General features: G+C 34.3%; 1 protein-coding gene across 4 annotated transcripts in view; it reads left to right on the plus strand.

The window, feature by feature from the left end:
- Positions 1–22171, plus strand: part of CNOT6L (CCR4-NOT transcription complex subunit 6 like) — a 98987-nt gene that overhangs the window by 68969 nt on the left and 7847 nt on the right. For all 4 annotated transcript variants that reach the window (XM_074324421.1, XM_019720244.2, XM_074324423.1 and 1 more), the window contains 3 exons: positions 10077–10228; positions 16024–16251; positions 18375–18577. In XM_074324421.1, the coding sequence (XP_074180522.1) occupies positions 10077–10228; positions 16024–16251; positions 18375–18577 (583 nt within the window). The remainder of the gene's footprint in view (positions 1–10076; positions 10229–16023; positions 16252–18374; positions 18578–22171) is intronic.

A 22171-nucleotide genomic window follows, 5' to 3' on the forward strand; every position in this document is an offset into this window, starting at 1 on the left:
CAGAATATACTAAATTGTTCTAATGCATTGGTGATTTTTTTTTTTAACGAATTTTAGAATAACAATAGCTATTACTTTCATAGTGTTTACATGTCAGGCCCTTTATTTATATAGGTTATCTTACTTAATTTTTAAAATAACCCTCAGAGGTAGGAATAGAACTATTTCCTCATTTTTACAGATGAGGAAAACAAGGCACTGAGAGTAGTCTGGCTTCATAGTTAGTGCTTTTACCCACTGTGCTAAACTGAGTCTTTAGGCTTTTTATTTGAGCTTCCAGTATTACTTGTACCTCTTATAAGGTTGCCTCGTTTGCAAAATTGACCTGAATTTGAATCTTGTTACCTATATTCATAAACAAATTTCCTTGAAACACCATAATATTTTTAAAAAGTACTGATAACATTGAGACATCTAACATCAAGCTCTTTTTCCATTTGCCATTGTTTATGAAGGAAGGTAATACAGAAATTTTTCATCATTCCCTTCATGGTTTTGAGAGAAAATGCCTTGTAAATTCCCTAGAGGTAGTTAAGAATTTGAACTTACAATTATAACTATTATGTAATGAAATTTTAAACAACTGAGTATTTGAAAATTGATGTTTGAATTGTTAAAAACACTGTGAATTAGTTAAGAGATGAATACAGAGGAAATACTTAGATGCATCATTTGGGTTTCTTCCCTTTCTCAACTCTTTTTGCATAAATAGTAACGTGGATCCAACAGCAGTAACATGGATCCAGACTTTGAGTGTGATACATTATTACATTCTGCCTCTTCTGAACAGTACCAAATAGTTGTGGATGTTATATTGGCTAAAATTATCAATGCCATACTATTTGGAATTAAACATTCCAAATAGTATAATTAGCGAGATAATACTGTGCAAAGAAGAGACAGTTTTGAAGCCGTGTTGTTCTCTTATGTAGTTGTATAATCTTGAAAGATCCCCTTTTGGTGTTTATTTCCTCATTTGTATATATTTGTATATTACCTTGTAAGGTAATTACTTTTTATAGTTAACAAAATAACAAAGTCAAAAGATAGCTGTAGAAGGGACTTTGAATTCTCTGTACTCATTGTCCTAAAATCAGAGTACCAGATAATTCCTAATCTTCACTGATGACAGTTTTTTTTCCTTCATTGAAAACTGGTACAGGGTAGGTAGCAGTAAATGGAAACTGATATAACTACTATTTTAGCAAAATGCTGTAATAAAAATCTCTAATCCATTGTGATGAAAGAAAAGGCTATTGCCTAGTAAAGGTGAGGACACAGATTACCAATATTTAGAGTATTAGAATAAAATAAAATACCCCTTGCATCCTACTCACTAGTTTAATTTAGTCTTTGGGGATTCAGAAGGCACTTCAAGATTTGGCAGCACCTTTTGGTCATTATTATGAACATAATTTTTTGGGTAGATGCATAGGATGACTGAAAATGCAAATTTCAATTGATAAAATGCCAGAAGTCAGCTTTTGTTTTGTCGTTTATCTCAACAAGTACTATCTTCAGTCCAAAGTATTTTATAAAATACATATACACATAATCGTGTGTGTGTGTGTGTGTGTGTGTGTGTGTGTGTGTGTGTGTAGAGAGACTGTTATTATAGATAGATAAGTTTTTTTAGAGTCACAAATTGAAATTTCTTTTTACCATGTAGACTTAAAAGTTAATAGAAATGGGGTCTTGGATTCAGATACACAATTTGAAGAAATCCAAAATGGAGAAAAATGGAGATGAAACCAGGCCTAGACACTAGACTTACTTGCTCTTCCTGAGGTTAGCCGTTCTGATCTGGTCCTGCTTTGTTTCAAATCAGTGAGAGAGGGAAAGATGAGAACAGCAGTTTCAGGACTGTGAAGAGGCAGTCTCTTCCAGTAAGATTGGAACGAGGCTGTCATGGTGCTTACTGCTTGCTGTATTGCCTCTGCTTTCTAACTGCTTTCAGTCTCAGAGGTACCAGGTAAGGCCAAGTCCTTGCTTTTCCTTCCTATGTTATTTCAGGTAGGTTTGTGCTTGAGAAGAAGGCATTCAGAGGTATTAGTATCATCCCAGAATGACCTATTGTGGAAAATCCTGTCTCACTGGTTTCTCAGTTATTTCTTTTGTCATACGTAGTGGTTGCATTTAGAATTTGTCTACATGATTTAAAAAAAAAAAAAAGATTATGATTTCTGGTTTCTAATGTTTACCATTAATTTAATCTAGAACATAAAATAATTGCTTTGTGCCACAGTATCGTTACCTCTCCAGTATGGTTAATAATAATTGCTCCACCTAACTTCAGAGGTTTCTTATGGGACGAAAATGATCAAGAAAGGGAAAGTGCTTTCAGTGGTTAAAAGAGTTGTACAAATATAAGTAGGATGGTGTAGATCCACTTTTCGTCCCTTTTTATCCACTCTCTAAGCTTATCTTTTCTAGTAAATTATTTTCTGGCTCTCCCATGATTACTTAAAGGGACCCAAGAACATATTTTATAGCATCTTATAGTACTGAATGTACAATTAAAACTTCTCTTTGCTTTAGGTTTAAGAGTGCCATGATGTGATCCAGAAAGGGTCATAGTTAACTTTTGTGTGGTTATGCTCTCTTCTGGACTATGTACTACAGTGTTCCCTTTGGCTCGTAAATGAATTGGGGGAGGAAATATTACTTGTCCTTTTAAAACATACAATATTATATTACAGTTTCAGGTGTACAACCTAGTGATTCAACATTTATATAGCTTACGAGGTGATCACCACAATAAGTCTAGTAACCATCTGTCACTGTATGTCGTTATTACAGTATTATTGACTATATTATATTCCCTATGCTGTACATTACATACCTGTGACTTATTTTATAACTGGAAGTTTGTACTTCTTAAGCCCGTTGTGTCCATCCCCCCATCCTATTCTCCTGGCAGCCATCAGTCTGTTCTCTGTATCTGTTAGTTTCTGTTTTGTTTGTTTGTTCTGTTTTAGATTCCACATATAAGGGAAATTATACAGTATTGTTTTGCTTGCTCATAGTTGGTATTCACTGTCGTCTCTCTAGCATTAATTTAATCACATCACAGCTCATAAAATTATTTCTAGATCACAAGTTAGTAAGAAATTGAGTTACTTCTCTGTTCTGTTTGAAGGGCTCTTTCCGCCATGTTCTTCCTGCATTTGAAACATACAACCTAATAATCTTTCTCAAATCATATAAAAAGGGTGGAGTCTTTTTGTTTTTTGGTCATATAAATCTTCACTATATATAATTTTATACCCATTTGACCTTCTGTGAAATAAGATTTTAAAAAAGGTGAATATACAAAAGAATTCTTAGACTAAAATAAAATGACATCAGGAATAATGCTTGTAGCATTGTATAATAGCCACAGAGTAGGAATAATAAAAATGAATTGAAATAGAGAGGCAAGTTTGAGGTTTTGTATATTACCAGGTCTTGATGGCTTGGATTGATGAGTGGAAAGTAACTAAACTAGTATGTCTTATTCAAAAGAAACATCTAATAGAAGGAATGGAGGAAGAATTCTATATGTCAAAATATCACCTGTATGGAAATCTGTAAGACAGAAAATAGAAGCAGAGTGGACTACATTTGGTTGTGTGTGAAAGGGGAAAGTAAAAAGTAGTATTGTTAAGGTGATACACATAGAATATAGAAAATTATTTCTTACTATGTTATGAATGTATTATAAATATATTAATAGTATAAAATAAACATAAAAACAAGAAAAGTAGGAGATTACAGCTACCTGCTCTAGTGTTGGAAATCTCATTTTCTAAAAGCAGAGTACCTTAAAACGTCTTAAGATTCAAGAAATATATCTGTGTTCTATTTAATCCTCACTGGAAAGAAGGAACTTCTTTCGTTCCATAGTTCTCAGCTATCTCTTTGGTTCTTCAACTAATCATGTGCTGCATAATAACACTCCAGTCAGTGATGGACCTATACGACAGTGGTCCCATAGGACTGCAATGGAGCTGAACAATCCCTATCGCTTAGTGACATCGTAGCTGTCATATGATAGTGCCATGCATTTCTCACATGTTTGTGGTGATACTGGTGTAAATAAACCCACTGAGCTGCCAGTCGTATAAAAGTACAGCCATTCAATTATGTACAGTACATAATACCTGATAATGATAATAAATGATGTACTGCTTTATGTATTTCCTATACTGTACTTTTTATCAATATCTTAGAGTGTGCTCTTTGTACTTTTCTAAAAAAAGTTTTCTGTAAAACAGTATGCAGCAGCTTCATACATCTGGTGTTTACCATGTTTCTTGATTGCACCATTTTGTCTTGTTCTTGATTTAATCTTGTGTCATTTTATACAGTAACATGCTATACAGACTTGTAGCCTAGGAGCAATAGGCTGTACCATCTCAGTTTGTGTAAGTACATTTTATGATGTTCGTGCAATGACAAAATTGCCTGACTAAGCGTTTTTCAGAATGTATTCCCGTCGGTAAGTGCCTCATGACTTTGTTAGTGAAGCTGAAATGATAAAACTCGAGAGTTTGACTCTGTCCCCTTTAGTATTTCTAAGCTCCAAGGAAAGGAGTGTTAGTTATAATTACATATGCACTCTGTTTAGGAAAACTGGTTTTATTTTTGTGAACTTTTTGAAACCAAAGACATTAACAAACGGATACTTCAAGAAGATTGGAAAGTTTCAAAAGTCAAAAGTTAGGGGAATACAATAATAAATTATACCACTGAGGAAGAAAGTTGGAGGAGTAGTTGGCAGCATCTAATAAATCAGGTAATTGTTCAGGATTCGTTTTAAAATAATGTATTTTTTTTTTTATGAAGAAAAGTGAATAACCACGCATGTATTTTTAAAAAGAATTTATGTACCTGTGATTTTTGCCAAGAAAATTTTTAAAAAGCAAAGATTTGGTGAAAGTGGTAAGATAGCAAGAAGGATATTTTAAATAATTATGCACTATAAAGAAGAAATGATAGACGTATTATGGATTGTGTAATCACTAATTGACGATTGAGAAAAAAGCTGTACAACTTCTATTTTGCATTCATGATCTCTGTTGAGGAGAATTATCTTCAAAGTGGAACAGCTAAGTAAGACCAGATGAAGAGGAAATTGGCAAACCAAGAAGATGAGATTGGTAAACAAAAAGTCACTAAACCGCCTTAACTAGTTAGGTTTCCAGATCAAGATAAGTATATCCCATTGTACTAAAAGATCTTGAAAAAGTATGATTAAAGAATCGGCGTGGGTAATCTATTATGAATATTGCAGTATAGGAGAAGTTCTAGAATATTGGAGATGAATGAACCATCTCACTTTTCAGAAAGAATTTCCAAGCCTCAGTTTTCCTCTCATTTGTAATGGGAATAGTAAGACTGCCTCTTACAATTTGGGTTCTCTAGAAAGAAGACTGAGTTCGTTTAGTGTTCAGGAGTTTATTAGGGATCAACATCTATGGAAAGGAACAGGGAAGAAGCAGAATTGGGCATAGAGAGGAGAGTTGTGTTACAGGCCTGAAAGCCTCAGCTGACCCCACCTGTATAGCTTTGGAACTGAAAGGGCCTGTGAGAGTCAACCTAAGGGGACCAAAATCCCCAGACCTTTTTCTTTTGCTTTTGATCTATAATTGGATATGGGCCACTGCCAGAAGTACTTGACCTTGGATGAGGCAAGCACTTTTCAACTGGAGCAATTCCTTAAGGATTGATGAGGAATCTGAGCAACATATCTCCATGTCCATCTTTTGCAAAAGCTTTTGCAAATTTTAGGACTAGTATGTTTGAAGTACCTATCACAGATCTTGATACAAAGTAGATTCTCAGTAATGGGTAGCTTTTATTATTTTTAATATTTGTTCTGTCCTATTGAGAATTTTTATTATTTCAGAGAAGACAGATTATACACATAAGATTTATGAAAACCAAAAAGCTGGCAGGGATATTGAATCTTTTTGAAAAATAGAATGAAGTTTCACAGTGCTCTTAATATCTGAATGGATGAACTAATGAGAAGCTTATGAAATGATACTCAACAGAAATAAACTCTGCTGCTCTTAGATTATTAAAAGAAAAGGAAGAGGGAGGGATAAAATCATTTGAGAGTAGAGAAAAATATTTATATGCAGAAATGTTCATAGTGGCATTAATAATAATAGCTCAAATCAGAAGTAACTTAAATGCCCAACACAGAGTATTTAAATAAATTATGGTAAATCTGTATAGTGAACTATAATACAATTATAAAAATTGATTTTGAAGAATATTTAATTTTATATGGAAAGGTCCCTGATAGAATGTTTATTAATAAGCCAAAATATAAATTTATAGAGTATCCTAACTGTTAAAAAATTTTTGTGTGCGTATGCATGGAGAAAAGTTCGGTGGAATAAAATTATTGACTTGTTAATGAGAATGTTGGGTTGCCAGTGACTTTAAATTTTCTTTATATTTTTCCTTATTCCAACTATCTATAATAAACATATATAGCTTAATAAAATCATTTTTCCCACTTGTTTGTTTTTAAGCATCTGCAAATGCAGGACTGAAGAGACCTGGTTTAAGAGCGAAAAAAGCCAAAAAGTTTTAGATATATGTTAATTTTTACTTGGTTTATTATTAATATGACTGTCCCCAAAGTGTAGTTTCAGTCTTTATTAACAAAAATACAGTCCAAAATGAAGAAGGAAGTAGTTCATTTATGCCCAGTTCTAGGTACTCCACCTTTGGGAAAACTTGAGATGTTCAAATGAAGAACTGTCTTACACCATAATTATATCATATAAGGAACTGATCTTTTTTTTTTTTTTTCCTAAAAAAGACTTGGGAGGTATATTTAAAGTACAGTTGACCCCCAGACAACAGGAGTTTGAACTGCACGGGTCCACTTATACATGGATGTTTTTTCAATAAATGTACAGTATGTCCTTCGTATCCCTGGGTTTTGCATCCGTGGGTTCAACCAGTATTTTCAACAGTATTCAAATAGTATTTTTGATCTGTGGTTGGGGGAATCTGTGGATGCAGAAGACCTACTGTATTTGTTGTTCTGCACTATTTTATGTAAGGGACTTGAGCATCCAGGGATGTTGGTAACCATGTGGGTCCTGGAACCAATTCCCTGTGGATACTGAGAGACGGCTAAAATTTTGTGGAAGTCAAAAGTTATACATGGATTTTCAACTGCTGGGGATCAGTGCCACTAACCTCCATGTAGTTCAAGGGTCAACTGTAGTGTCAAGTGAAAGAGAAATTAGATTTATTCTATATTCCTTTAAAGAAAAGATCTAGATCTAAGTTTAATGGAAGAAAGACACAGGAAAACAAATTTTACTTAAGGAAGATTGTTTCTAATAATTAGATACCCACCCCTCACCCCAAATAATGGCCTGACTTTGGTAGAAGTAAAAGATTCCAATACTAAAAACATTACTATAATAAGCAGGATTTTCAGACTTTCCTACAGAACCCTGGATTCCTATAAATAAGCCTAAGAGTTCTGTATTTATTTATGTTTTATTTTTGTTTGTTTATTTTTAGAACTTTTTTTTTTTTTTTAATTGGAGAATATTGGGGAACAGTGTGTTTGTTTCTCCAGGGCCCATCAGCTCCAAGTCGTTGTCCTTCAGTCTAGTTGTGCAGGGCGCAGCTCAGCTCTAAGTCCAGTCACCATTTTCAATCTTTAGTTGTAGGGGACGCAGCCCACCATCCTATGCAGAAATTGAACCTGCAACTTTGTTGTTGAGAGCTCGCATTCTAACCAACTGAGCCATCTGGCCACCCCTCCAGGGGCTCAGTGGCAGCTCGTTGTCTTCAATCTAGTTGTGGAGGGCGCAGCTCACTGGCCCATGTGGGAATCGAACCGGTAACCCTGTTGTTGAGAGCTCACACTCTAATCAAGTGAGCCATCCCGCCACCCCGAGTTCTGTAATTATAAAGTATTTCAAAAATTAAATGCAAATAGTTGAACTGTAACTTAAAAATAATGTGTTCACTCAAATATTTCAAATACCAAATTTTAACATTTTGGAAAAGAATAACATTTCCCCAGTGTACTGCTTGGTAGACTTGTTTTAATGCAGACCTGAATCAAGTTTTTGCCTGCTTGCTTGCTTTTTCTGAGTACAAGATTAGTTAATTATCACTTGTATCTGTGTGTCTATGTGAATCAGGATTTTTATTAATGCCATATAACCAAAACAAAATACATAAAAAAAATTGGATACTGAGACTGATACAAGACTATAATTATCATCTCTACCTTCTGATTTCAACTTTTTATATTCATCGAAACAGATCCATTGTTTTTAGTGATTGATTTATTCAAGCATAATGCTGCTTTGATCTGTTTTATATATGGTAATCTTACCAGAAATTACTTGAAAAAGGTGTTCTACTTAAAAATATTTGAATAAGTCTAACATGGAGGTTTGTCAGTTCTACCAATAGAACATATTTTGAATCTGCTTACTTCTCTTTACTTCTCTTGCCTTAGTCTAAGCCACCATCAACTGTCATCCAAACAACCTCAGAAACTTTCTAATTGGTCTCACAATTACCACTCTAGCTCCTATAATCCATTCTCCACAAAGCAGCTGGAGTGATCTTAAAATATATAAATCAAATAGTATGTTTTTGCTTAGAACCTTGTCATTCCTCTTCCTCTCATCTCCAACATCATTTCATGCACTTTCATTTTTTTCTGACTTGTAAACATACAAATCTGTTTGGTGCCTCAGGGCCTTTCACTTCTTCCTCTGTCTGGAATGTTCTTAATCCCATTCTTCACCCTGGTAACTCCTCATCCTTCCGATTTCAGTTTAAAAGTCATTCCTTTAGAGTAGAAGGTGGAAATGATACTCCCTTTAATTACTCTGGGTTAGAAATAGTCACTTGAGCCAACTTTTATTTTTCTCAGCGTGCATCTGAGACACTCAGAATTGGAGCAGGGAGAATATATTGTCTCATCTACCACAGTGCCCTGTAAAATTTTAGTCAATATTTTTCCAGGGATGTATGCATGCTTCTGTTTCAAAGCTAGGAGGAAGGTTGGGATGAGGGGTGCGGCTGTTATAAGAAAAGATGTCTTCTCTCCACTTAACACCTAGTGAAAAGTAGATAGTACACCAGGAGTACCAAAAAAATGTATACACATTACTTGTATTCATCTTTTGTTATCGGTATATATTGAGCATTACAATTTTAATACACTTTTTTCCTTTCTTAAAATGTGTATACATTTTTTTGGCACCCTCTGTATTTAGTAGGTTTAGGTCATTTATAAATATTTCACAAACTTAATAAAAGTAGGCTGAATGAGAGTAAATGCTTGACCAAAGTCAGACTGCTATTATATCAAATGTCAGTGGTAGACTGAATTCTATTAAATTCTGCAACTCTACAATACTTAGTTTGGCGCTAAGGAAAGAAAAACTATTAGTTCAGGAGCTAGAATCACAGAAAGAGCCATTCTTCATCTTACAGAATCCGTTTCTCTGAACACGTACATACATCCAATTCCAGCTTTCTAGTAAAAGCCAGTTGGAAAAATTGGCTTCTCCTTAGCTGAGGTAAGGGCGTGTCCCTGCATTTTCTTGACAAATCTCTTGATGTGGTAAGAATAAAATTGCAAACAGGGTAGATTTTATTTTGTTCTTTCTCATTAACTTGCAGATTCAATTAAGGTTGTGTTCACTTTTAAATACCAGAAAATCCCAACAGTAGAAATGAGAGAAGGGTAATTTTCTCATGCAAGAGGTCCAGAAATAGCAGTCCAGAACTGGTTCAGCAGCTTCTGCATCCATAATGGGTTGGCTTTTGCCTTCCTGCTTCTCACTACATGGACAAAGTTGTAAAAGGGCAAAGGGACATATATGCCATTTTTACTAGGTGGTGCTTCCAAGAAAGTTTTTACGGTAATCAGACTTCTTCCATTTCAACTGTATCACGTGGCCCCTTGCAGCTAGAAAATGACTGGAGAGACTGAGTAGTGTCTGTATCTTGTGCTCCCTTCGTTTAATGTCTTTTAGCATGATATACAAGTATCTAATATAATAATAATGCATCGTACCTTTTAGATTTACATTGGTGCAGAAGCATACAGTGGAATTTAACCAAGTGGCAATGGCTAATTCAGATGGATCCGAAGCTATGCTGAACAGAGTGATGACGAAAGATAATATCGGTGTTGCTGTGGTATTAGAGGTCCACAAAGAACTATTTGGAGCAGGTGAGTGCAGTTTAAAATGTTCTTAACTGAAAATAAACACCATCCGAAGTTTTCCCATCTCAAATAAGTGCAGAGAATCTTGCTGTTACCTTTTGCACAGTTATTTTCTTGTCTTTTGTGGAAAGTTAAAGGAGATGGGCAGGAAAATAGCACTAATTGTGTAAAGTATCATATATTTCTTGGGATATTACTTACCAGGTAATCTGTAAAAAGGAAAGTCTTATATATGCCATTAATTCCAAAAGATTCTTTGAAACAGGAAATGTTTTAGACTGAAGTTGGAAATTATGAGTTGGTTCTCTTAGCCATATTTTTAACTTGTAGAGAGTGAAAGTTTTTGTCTTTAAAGTTAAGTACTTGACACATTTTCCCTAATTTCTTTGTTATATCTCAGTCATTGTCAGGGTAGGAGCAGATCTTTTCTCTACCTGTTACTTCTCTTTTGCATTTTAGATTTTTTTTTATAGCTTCCTTCAGTCAGAAATGTATATACTTTGCATATCTAGACCTTTTTGCCCCTCTTTTTACAGGCTACCTTTGAGCATTTCATTGTTAACTATATTTTAGGCAAGAGCAAGAAGAAGGTGTAAGGCCATAGCAGGACTTTTATTTTTATTTTTTTCTCCCGTACTTACTAGCTGTAGAAGAAAAGATTTTTGTCATGAGCATTTATATGAATTATTCAGACCATGCATATTTTGCAAACCTTTTTTCACCATTTATCCATCATCAAAGACAACCAGTCTTTGATAGGAAGATTTTAAATTTTCTTCTTTTTTAGTCTCTCCATTTCTACCCTCTTTTATGTCCTTTCCAGTCTCAAAAGTTTGGTACCTTTTTTCTGGTAACATGAAAATTGAATTTCTTTTGGAGTTTTACTCCTTTTAATTTTTCAGAAGAGTAATTATAAATTATACAGTAGACACTTTCACATTTTGAACTATGTCTCTCTTGTACTCCTAGAAGAAGAATTTAATATTATAGAAGATGCTTATGGCCCCTTTGAAGTGGCAAGGTTTTAATATTTAATACAGTGAGCATTTATTTAATCTATAGCCAAAAGTGACACAATAAAACTGCTAGGAAAAGAAGAGACCTTAGAGAAGTTTGGCTGAGGGTTTTTAATCTTATGATCAAATTACTTTAAAACTGACTATTTCTGTCACATATAAAAGATACTTCAGTTACTTGTTTAGTTAATATACTAAAAAAAGCAAAATAACTTAGTAAGATGGATGGAAATTTTACCAAATGGTAGACATAGAAAATTAGGTCTTTTTCTGCAGTTTATTTTTTTCAATATAAAAATTTAAGAGACATTTCTATAGAAAAATTAATTTTGTATGTTCACTAATATTCCATCAGTACTAAAGTATATAAATTAAAGGTGAGAGGGCCTCTTATTCATACGCTGTAGGAGTATGTCTTGTTTGTTTATACATTACTATCATAGAATATGTGTATATAGTTTTATTTAAATGGCATCATACCATGCATATTAAACTTTATGCCTTACATGTTAAATAAATTCAATTTTCACAATTTTAAATGTATTATCCTGTTTGCCATTTTGAAAGTACTATGTTAATATTTATTTTGAAAAACAAAAACAAAAACAGAATTTTAGGGGAAAAAAGAACCTTAGAGATTTTCTAGTTGAATATCTTCATTGTCTAGATGAACCTGAGCACGAAAAAGTAACTGGCTAAAGAGCACATAGAATAATTAGTAATAAAGCCAAGTATAAAACCCAAGTGTCCAGACTTGGAGAGCACGCTATTCCCTAGTTCTCATTTCTTTCTTTTTTAAAATAAATGTTTTATTTTAGAGTATTTTTACATTTACAGAAAAATTGCAAAGATAGTACAGAGTTCCCAGGTATCCTTTTACCCAGTTTCTCCTGTTATTAACATATTAAAATGTACATTTGTCACACCTAAAAAACCAACGTTGGTACATTACTGTTAACTAAACTGGACTTCATGTAGAATTCACTGGTTTTTCCATTAATGTCCTCTTTGTGCTCCAGGGTCCTCCTATCCATGGTACCACATTGCATTTAATCGTCATGTCTCCCCAGTTTCCTCAGGTCTGAGCCATTTTCTCAGTCTTTCTGTGTTTATCATGACCTTCACAGTCTTTGGGAGTACTGGCTGGGCATCCTGTAGAACATTCCCTAATTCGAATTTGTCTGATGTTTTTCTCATGATTATACTGGAGTTAGAGGTTTAGGGGAAGAGCACCTCAGAGGGGAAGTGCCCTTCTTGCCACATCATATCGGGTAGATGCCATCAACGTGACTTATCACTGAGGATGTTAATCTTGATCACGTGGTTACCAGGTTTCTCCACTGTAAAGTTACCATTTTTCTCTTGAAGGAGTTTTTAAAAACTAATTTTAAACTACAGAAGTAATAAATGTCTTCTCCTTGTAAGAAAATATAAACATCACTGAAAAGTTAATGCTTTTAACTTTAACTAATGGGGACTTTAATACTGGTCCCCATTTCACTTCCTGAGAGGCAAAAAACTGTTATTGCTCTGAGCCTTTTCAGTGCATTTACATCCATGCATATGTCCCCATAAAATACATATATGTAGTATACTTTTATTATAAGTGTTACTTTTCTATGTAAATGATCTGTCATACTCTATGGATATTTTTCTGCAACTTGCTTTTTTCACCCAACAGTGTGTCTTAGAGATCTGTCTCTGCTGTTCTCTTTAAGGGCTGTGTTATATTTTAGTACACACTACAGATTACATAGCCAGCCCCCTACGGATACTTGTTGTCATTTTTCCCCCTATTAGAAACCATGCCTACTGAACTTTCTTGTATATACCTCCTTGTGCATATGTGTGTTGCTTTTTTTTTTTAATTTCAGGTGTACAAAACAACATAATGATTAGACATTTACAAACCTCTCACAAAGTGATAATCCCAACAAGTCGAGTACCATACATAGCATTACAGTACCATTGACTATATTCCCTATACTGTACTTTACATTTTGTGACTATATATATATATATATATATTCACATATATTTTTTAACTATAGTTGACATTCAGTATTATTTTATATTAGTTTCAGGTGTACAGTGCAGTGGTTAGGCATTTATATAATTTATGAAATGATCCCTCCAATAACTCTAGTACCCATCTGACACCATACATAGTTTTTACATTATTGGTTACATTCCCCGTACTGTATTTCACATCCCTGTGACTATTTTGTGACTACCAATTTGTACTTCCTAATCCCTTTACCTTTCTTACCCATCACCTCAACCCCTCTCCCATCTAGCAACCATCAGATTGTTCTCTGTATCTATGAGTCTATTTCTGTTTTGTTTGTTCATTTATTCTGTTCTTTAGATTCCACATATAAGTGAGATCATATGGTATTTGTCTTTCTCAGTCTGACTTAACTTCACTTAGCATAATATCCTCTAGGTCCATCCATGTCATTGCAAATATTAACAATTCATTCTTTTTTATGGCAGAGTAATACTCCATTATATAAATGTACCACAGTTTCTTTATTCAATCGTGTATTGATGGACATTATTGATGGGTTTCCATATGTTGACTATTTTGAATAGTGCTGCAGTAAACACAGGGATGCATATATGTTTTTTGAATTAGTGTTTTGGATTTCTTTGGATAAATACATACCCAAGAGTGGAATTGCTGGGTCATAAAGTAGTTTTATTTTTAATTTTTTGAGGAATTTCCATACTGTTTTCCATAGTGGCTGCACCAATTTGTAATCCCACCAACAGTGAGGATTCCCTTTTCTCCACCTCCTCACCAAAACTTGTTGTTTGTTGATTTATTGATGATAGCCATTATGACAGGTGTGAAGTGGTATCTCATTGTGGTTTTTCTATTCATTTCTCTAATCATTAGTGACATTGAGCACCTTTTCTTATGTTTATTGGCCATCTATATGTCCTCTTTGGAGAAGTGTCTGTTTAGGTACTCTCACCATTTTTTAATTGGAGTGTTTGTCTGGTGTTGAGTTTATGAATTTTTAATAAATGTTGGATATTAACTGCTTATCAGATGTATCATTGGCAACTATCTTCTCCCATTCAATAGGTTTTTTTGTTTTGTTGATGGTTTCCTTTGCTGTGCAAAACCTTTTTACTTTGATGTAGTCCCATTTGTTCATTTTTTCTTTTGTTTTCCTTTTCCGAGGAGATACGTCAGTAAAAATATTACTAAGGGTAATGTTTGAGAGTTTACTTTCTATATTTTCTTCTAGGAGTTTTATGATTTCAGGTCTTAAACTTAAGTCTTTAATCCATTTTGAGTTTATTCTTGTATATAGCTTAAGGAGGGGGTCCAGTTTCATTTTTTGCATGTATCTGTCCAGTTTTCCCAGCACCATTTATTGAACAGAGTGTTTTTGCCCCAGTGTAAATTCTTGCTTCCTTTGTCATAGATTAAATGACCATATAGGCATGGGTTTATTTCTGGGCTCTTTATTCTGTTCCGTTGATCTCTGTGTCTGTTTTTATGCCAATACCATGCTGTTTGATTACTAAAGCCTTGTAGTATAATTTGATAACAGCGTGATACCTTCAACTTTGTTCTACATTCTCAGAATTGCCGTGGCTGTTCGGGATTCCATATAAATTTTAGTATTATTTGTTCAAGTTCTATGAAAAATGTCATTGGTATTTTGAGAGGGATTGTGTTGAATCGATATATTGCTTTGGGTAGTATGGACATTTTAACTCCATTAATTCTTCCTATCCATGAACATGGTGTACGTTTCCATTTATTTGTATCTTCTTTAGTTTCTCTGTTTAATGTCTTATGATTTTGTGAGTACAGATCATTTACTTCCTTGGTTAAATTCATTCCTAAGTATTAGGTTGGTGCAAAAGTAATTGCGATTTAAAAGGTTAAAAATAATTGCAAAAACTGCAATTACATTTGCACCTACCTAATATAGATAGATAGATAGATAGATAGATAGATAGATAGATAGATAGATAGATAGATAGATAGAGTTATAAATAGGATTGTTTTCTTAATTTCTCTTTCTGATCATTTGTGATTGGTGTATAAAAATGCAACCGATTTCTGCCTAATTCTCATTTCTTAAATTACCTTATTTGGGTGTATGGTATGAATTTGTTTTGGTAGGAAATTCATTTCCTCATTTTATTTTGTATAGGTTAATATAATGTTACTGCCTTTTACTACTGACCTATCACTGATGTGCTCAGGAAGTGCAAGGTGAATGAGTACTGGGCAGTAGGAAGAATGTAAAGTTTAAATGACAGAGATATTTAAAGTGCTTGTTTACACTAAGAACCCAGCAAATCAAGGTATTATAATCAAATATTGATTATATCATAGTATAATTTCTAACTTCAGCATATAGAGCAGGAGTCAACAAACTTCCTGTAGAGGGCCAGGTAGTATTTTAGGCCCCATAAGCTACATGTGGTCTCTGTTGCAGTCTAAAGAATGTTTTGTAGAAGACTTTAAATGTAAAACCAGCCTTAGCTCATGCAGGCTCTACAAAAACAGGTGGTGGGCCAGATTTAGCCCGTGGGCTGTGGTGTGTCGCCCTCTAAAGGAGTAGTTCCTATGTTGGGATTACCGGAATCAGCACTTTAGCATCTCAGAACTACTTTATGAGATAAAGGGGAAGATGTAAGTTAATGGAAAAGAGTAAAGAAGTGGCTATGGGTTTTGGGAGAAAACCTTAAGATACTGTTTTTTTGAAACATAAAGCATAACCTTATCCTCCTGTTTCTAATGTTTAAATTTAGGTATGAAGCCTATTCATGCTGCAGACAAACAGCTGCTTATAGTGGCAAATGCTCACATGCATTGGGACCCGGAGTATTCTGATGTGAAACTCATCCAGACCATGATGTTTGTCTCAGAGGTTAAAAACATCCTGGAGAAAGCCTCTAGTAGGCCTGGCAGCCCAACCGCAGATCCTAATTCCATCCCGCTGGTGCTATGTGCAGATCTTAACTCATTGCCAGATTCAGGTATTTTATAACATCATTCTCATTGCTTTCAGATGTGCTTTTAGTTCTAGTTGCAAAGCCAGCTAGCTCCTAAATTTTGAGTAGAATTTCTCTTCTAAACTACTAAGTGTATCAGTAAGAATCCCAGGGATGGGACGTAGGGTAATTGAAGCTGTTTCCAGAGGTGTGTGCAGGTATAAGGGACACAAAACAGTGCATGGTGCAGTATTCTGTCACTAGGGGAGTTAGGGACCCTTTACCACCACAGCACTTGAGTGGAAAGTGGTGGGGAGCTGTAACCAGAACCTGGAAAAAGTAGTTATAAGGAGAGGCCAACGTAATCGGAGAGATGGCTTTGAACTAAGTGGTGTGGTCAATTCCTGGCAAACCACCAGCAGGGGCCAGGGGAACACATGTCCTTGCCTCACTCTGCTGCTGTCTCCTGCTCTCCTGCCAGTGCTGCTCATTGACCAAATCTGACTAAAAGCTGTAGGGGTGAGGGGAATGGAAGGCTTTGCAGTTGGTGCAAGTACAGGGCAGCCTCCTGTGCCACCGAGTGCAGTGGAGACAGGTGATCTGAAGAAGCAACCAGAAAATATTCAGCACAGGTAGCTCTATCTAGTTTAATAACATTGGCAACTTTTAAATGAATTCATTAAATGATATTTGAATACTGATACTAGGTGCAGAAACATGATCAAAATTCTAGGATTTCATATTACTTCTTGAGCTTTACTAAACTATTTCATGTCCTAACTTACAGATCTCTGTAAAAAAAATCAATTTTACAGTTTAGCTATTAAATTTCAGATGGAAAACATTAAAGTATTACTGTTTTGCTATTACCAAACATATTCTAAATTTTGTCTACTTTCAATAAGCTATTCTAAATTATTTAAAATAATAACTCAACAAAGAATATAAAATAACCCAAATGCCCACAATTGGACTATTTATAAAAGTCACAAATCTAGAAAACATCTTTACTTTTTCTACTTAGGAGATAAATGCTGAAATCATCCTTTCACAAATGTTTGGTTTTAGCCCCATTGCCACCTTAACACCTTCTTCTTTCCTTATCCTTCTTTTGAGCTGAATTGCTCTCAAGTACGTTTCCCCTGTCTCATTTGATTTGCTTAAGCCAGTGAGCTGTCATTTGGCAGCATGGCTTGGTGAGCTGATTCTGGAGCCAGACTGTCAGGGTTGGGTCCTGGTTCTACCATTCATGAGCTATGTAATCGACAACTAAGTTTCTCATTGTATACTAAGTGGATAATCATTTTATCCACCTCATAGAGTTGTTTGTAATGTTTAAGTGTGTAGAGCACTTAGAACAGTGCCTTGCATACAGTAAATATTAGGTAAATAATAGCTCCTTTTCAGCTGTTCACAATTTAGATAATGTGTTCATCACTTATTCATTATATATTGCTGTCATTTCTGATCACAAATAGAGATGATTAACTGTTCACTAATCATCATCATTAGAAGGATTGTGATATTTTTTCATGTTTACTTATTCAGTGAAAGCATTGTCCTTTTTTGAATGCTTCTACTCTCTTCAGCTTTTAGATACATCTAAAATGTTTGAAAGTGACATACCTCTAACATACACTGTCTTTTATACTGTCAGACTGAAAAAACGCTCCGTAGCTCAAAATGATGATGTTGCATAGCTCAAACTAGATGTTAAAATGTTGAAAATGTAAAATCTATTTTTGTTGTAAATTATTTTTTGTTACGTATGCTATATTTACACATTCCCAAAGTTGTTGATTGACTGCATAGGAGGATGAAATGCTAAAGAGATAGTGGTTGGAGTAATATTCTAAAAACATTTAGGGTCAAGACCTTCCTGGTGAATGCCACCCTCGGCCCTGGACGAACCATTTAGAAAATGAGGATATATCTGGGTCATCCTAATACTTTGCTCTGAAATAGGCAAATACCCCTCAGTTTGATTGAGCCATATGAAATTGCTGATCCTGGTTTGTTTGTTTTTTAACAACAAAAAGGCAGTTTCATATGACTTAACCTACTAAACACACTTTGAACCTGGTGCATTCAGCTGGCAATGGGTTTTTGAGCAGGAAGTCGTGTGTAAGGTCTAAATGGTAGTGTTTCTTCCTCCTTTATTTTGCTAGGTGTTGTGGAATATTTAAGCAATGGAGGAGTAGCTGACAACCATAAAGACTTCAAGGAGCTAAGGTACAATGAGTGTCTTATGAACTTCAGCTGCAATGGAAAGAACGGAAGCTCAGAAGGGAGAATCACACATGGCTTCCAACTAAAGAGCGCCTATGAAAATAACTTGATGCCTTACACCAATTACACCTTTGATTTCAAAGTGAGTAATAGCTCTGTGCTGCTGTAGAAATTATTTCAAATATAAACATGTGACAAGAAAGATACATTATTTATGCTTAATTGCATAATCTTCAGAAATTTTTAGATTCTCAGAATGCCTTGGCTAAGTATGCTCCTAAATGTAAGGAGGTCTGTTAGGCTTTGTGATTGTTATTGTTGACTTAAGAATTCTTTTTGAACCTTTATTCAAATTTCAAATAATATTGGTAATAGCAAAAATGTCCACAATGCTATGTGCTAGGCACTATTCAGAACACTTTATATTTACTACTATAGTTCATCTTCACCTGTCTGTACTATCCTTAACTTTCAAGAAGGATCCAAATAATAAGCAACGTGATACAGCTGAACTCACTAAATTTATATAGTATTCTCTCAAAATTTTCTTAGTTCTTTCCATTGATACCTTATTTAAGTTTGCCAGTTTTCTTTGGGAAATGGGGTTAGAGAGAGTTGCACTTCAGATCTGTTTTATCCATGTAGTCATATAAAATATCCCTAGGTGGTGGAACACTCCAGCTTAATAAAAGGAAAAGAAAGATATTTTTGCAAAGTAAGAAAAAAACTTAGATTACCCATTGTACAAGACCAGTTGTTCTTTAGAAAAATTGATTGTAGTGGTTTTCTGTCATTAACCCCTTTTGCTAATTTTCTGATCACTCTGTCTGCCTGTAGCTCTTCTATTGTACCTCTGTTTGATTTTCTGGCTTTTCAGGCATCTCTACTAAAATATTACACTGTGCTGAGAAAACACAGATGTTAGAAAGGGGTTTGGTGTAAGAATTCTAGAAGGAATTTAATAAAGTACCAAAGGAAATTAATGAAACGGGCTCTTACACATCTCCAAAAACCTTTTTCCATTTTTAGCGCTTATTAGCCTCTTTCCAAGAAACGGTACAAAGAAGAAAGGAAATTCATTTGCTGGTGTTATTAGTCAGCTTTTGTAATTATGAAGTGGGGAAAAAAAATCGCTTAGTAGTTGATTCTAATTTTAGTATTTTTGCTACTAGAGTAGATAATACTATCCAGCAATAGTTGACTTTGTTCAAATCACTCATGTGCAGTGATGTGCTGGTAAATATTTAATAGCCATCTTTCTGCAAAAAGAAGCCCAAATTTGTAGTGTTTGCTGATTTCTGTGGTGTAAGTACTCCCGCTATAGTAGATTTCAAGCTCTCAACATAATACCATTGAACATGAGCTAGGATCAAGTGCTAAGAAAGCAGGTACTAGCTGACCCTAGCACACCATTGCTCTTGTGTAAGCTTAAAGGAAAACCTCTAAATTTAATGATACATAGTTTATTATACGTCAGTTCCTATCCTTATGACTGTAGTGATGTATACTACACACATACACATGCAGAGTTGATACATCTCTACCAGCATAATCCCAGAAAACTAATAAAAGTTCCCCAAAATAAGTGTTCAATAATTCTACAACTTGTATTGTTGTTTTGGTATGTGTGTAGGTAAAAAGGCCAAATCATTTCTACCTCATCTAGGCTTTTATAAAGATTACTTTTTCCTTATACATAAAGTAAAAATTAGAGAAACAAAATTTGGGATATTACTCTAAGCCATCTTCCTCAATCATCTAAATTGTTTTAAAATTGTTAATGTTTCTTGAGAAGATCTTACACGTGTGAATAACTGAATCAAAAATCTTATCGAACCATTTACATTGTCCGAAGAAGTACAGGTAAAGAACAAAAAGTGCCTGGCTCAGAGTGTTTGATGTTTGGATATGTAGGGTAGGATGGGGAAGAAGGACAGAGCTATGAATCTGTGGGAATGAGGCATGCGTAGGAATGAGGCAAATATGCTGGCTGTCAGGATGGATGGATGGATGGGATGGGAAGGTGGAATGGGATGAGAAGGAAGGATGACTAGAGAACAAACTGAAGACTAGACTGAATTACGCTTTTAGTCCACGTAATAGACAATGAACCTTTCATTTTATACAGTGTTTTAAGTAATTAGTGCTGTGTGAGTATTAAAAGAAATCAGTAAAAAAGGATAGGTAACATTAAATATAAAAATGGCATGTGATGAACATTAAATACAGATCCAAATGCAGTATCTTGCTATTGCATCAATGGAGTGTTACGTTTTGCTTTCTTGGCTCAGCTTTTGTTTACTTTCTTGATCCTTGAATAACTTAGAAATGTAGAAAAGTGGCATTTAGAACTCAGACTTATTTAATCTAGACCTTATAAGTAAATCTTTCTGTTACATTGTGAAATTTATAGTATATAGTTTTCTCATAGTAAAAATTATCTTATAGTAAAAATTTTCAATTTTTTATAAAACAGCTTAGCATAATGCTAGCTCAAACTATTTTCATTATTTTTACATTTTTCTAAAACACAGTTCTGTAGACTTAATATAGCCTTTACTCATATAGACTGTTTTCCTATATTATAATCTTTTTTAAAAAAGAAACAATTTGAATCAAAAAAGGTTAAGAATGATTAGTCTATAACCTTTGTGAATATGATATAATGTATACATGCATATGTCTAAATATTTGGGTGGGTTCACAGACCTGTCCTTGCTAAGTGTTTTGATAAGAGCTTTTACTCTGATGTTTCAAACCAAGAAATAATTACAAGTGATGCTTCCAATTAAATACAACTTACTTTCTGGAGTGTTTAACATCTTTCTTGGGGCCTATGTTTGCAAAGGATTCTAACTACCAGCTAATGTACATAATGACACCCTCAGAAACTGATAGGATATAGAAGGTTTTATTCAACATAAGTAATTAAGAATATTTTGTTTGTATTTTATTTTAATGCCTGAAGCAAAGGGTAGTCTCACAAATGAAAGTAAAACCACTCTGAGCCTTATTAACCCTCTTCCTAAAATATCACTGCAGAAGTAGGCATTAAACAAAATGAAGGTCTAATACCTTGTACTAATATCATTTCTATTTGGACTTGGAGTATTAAAGTGTATTCAAGTGGGTTCCTTAATTTGTGGTAAAATAAGTTTAGCGTATCTAATGTTGAATAGGGCCCTCTCCATCAAAAGATAAACTGTTTTGTTATTTTGGTCTTGATCACCTCAAAAACAGCAAACTAAAGTAATTGTTTCCAAAATTTCATGCTATTAATATATTTTTTCATTAAAAGTTGTTTTGTTTGTTTGTTTTTAGTATCCCATTTCATTGTGGTACCATATAAAACATTAGCTGCAACTCATTATGTAAATAGGTACTTCCAGATGTGAACCTATTTTTCCATAGTTGTGCTAAGGCTCTCTTGATATAGGTAGGAAGAAAATTTGACTTTACTCTCTTGCATACTCAGACTGGGGCAGTAAAAGCACAGTAGTTTTAAAACTTACTGATCACACAAACTCTGAGAGACACAATTGAAAACATATACTGTGAGTCCCTGCTGAATATTTTTTTGCTAAGGTATCATTATGCAGCAAGGAATCCAGAATTTAGAGTATGCCAGGATTTGTAAAAAAAAAAAAAAAAGTATTCTAAACTAAAGAACAGATTAGAACAATTAACTATATGTAGTATCTTATATGTATGTAACAAACCTGGGAAAGCTGAAACT

This window comes from Rhinolophus sinicus, linkage group LG02 (genome assembly GCF_036562045.2).
Source record: "Rhinolophus sinicus isolate RSC01 linkage group LG02, ASM3656204v1, whole genome shotgun sequence".
NCBI lineage: Eukaryota > Metazoa > Chordata > Mammalia > Chiroptera > Rhinolophidae > Rhinolophus > Rhinolophus sinicus.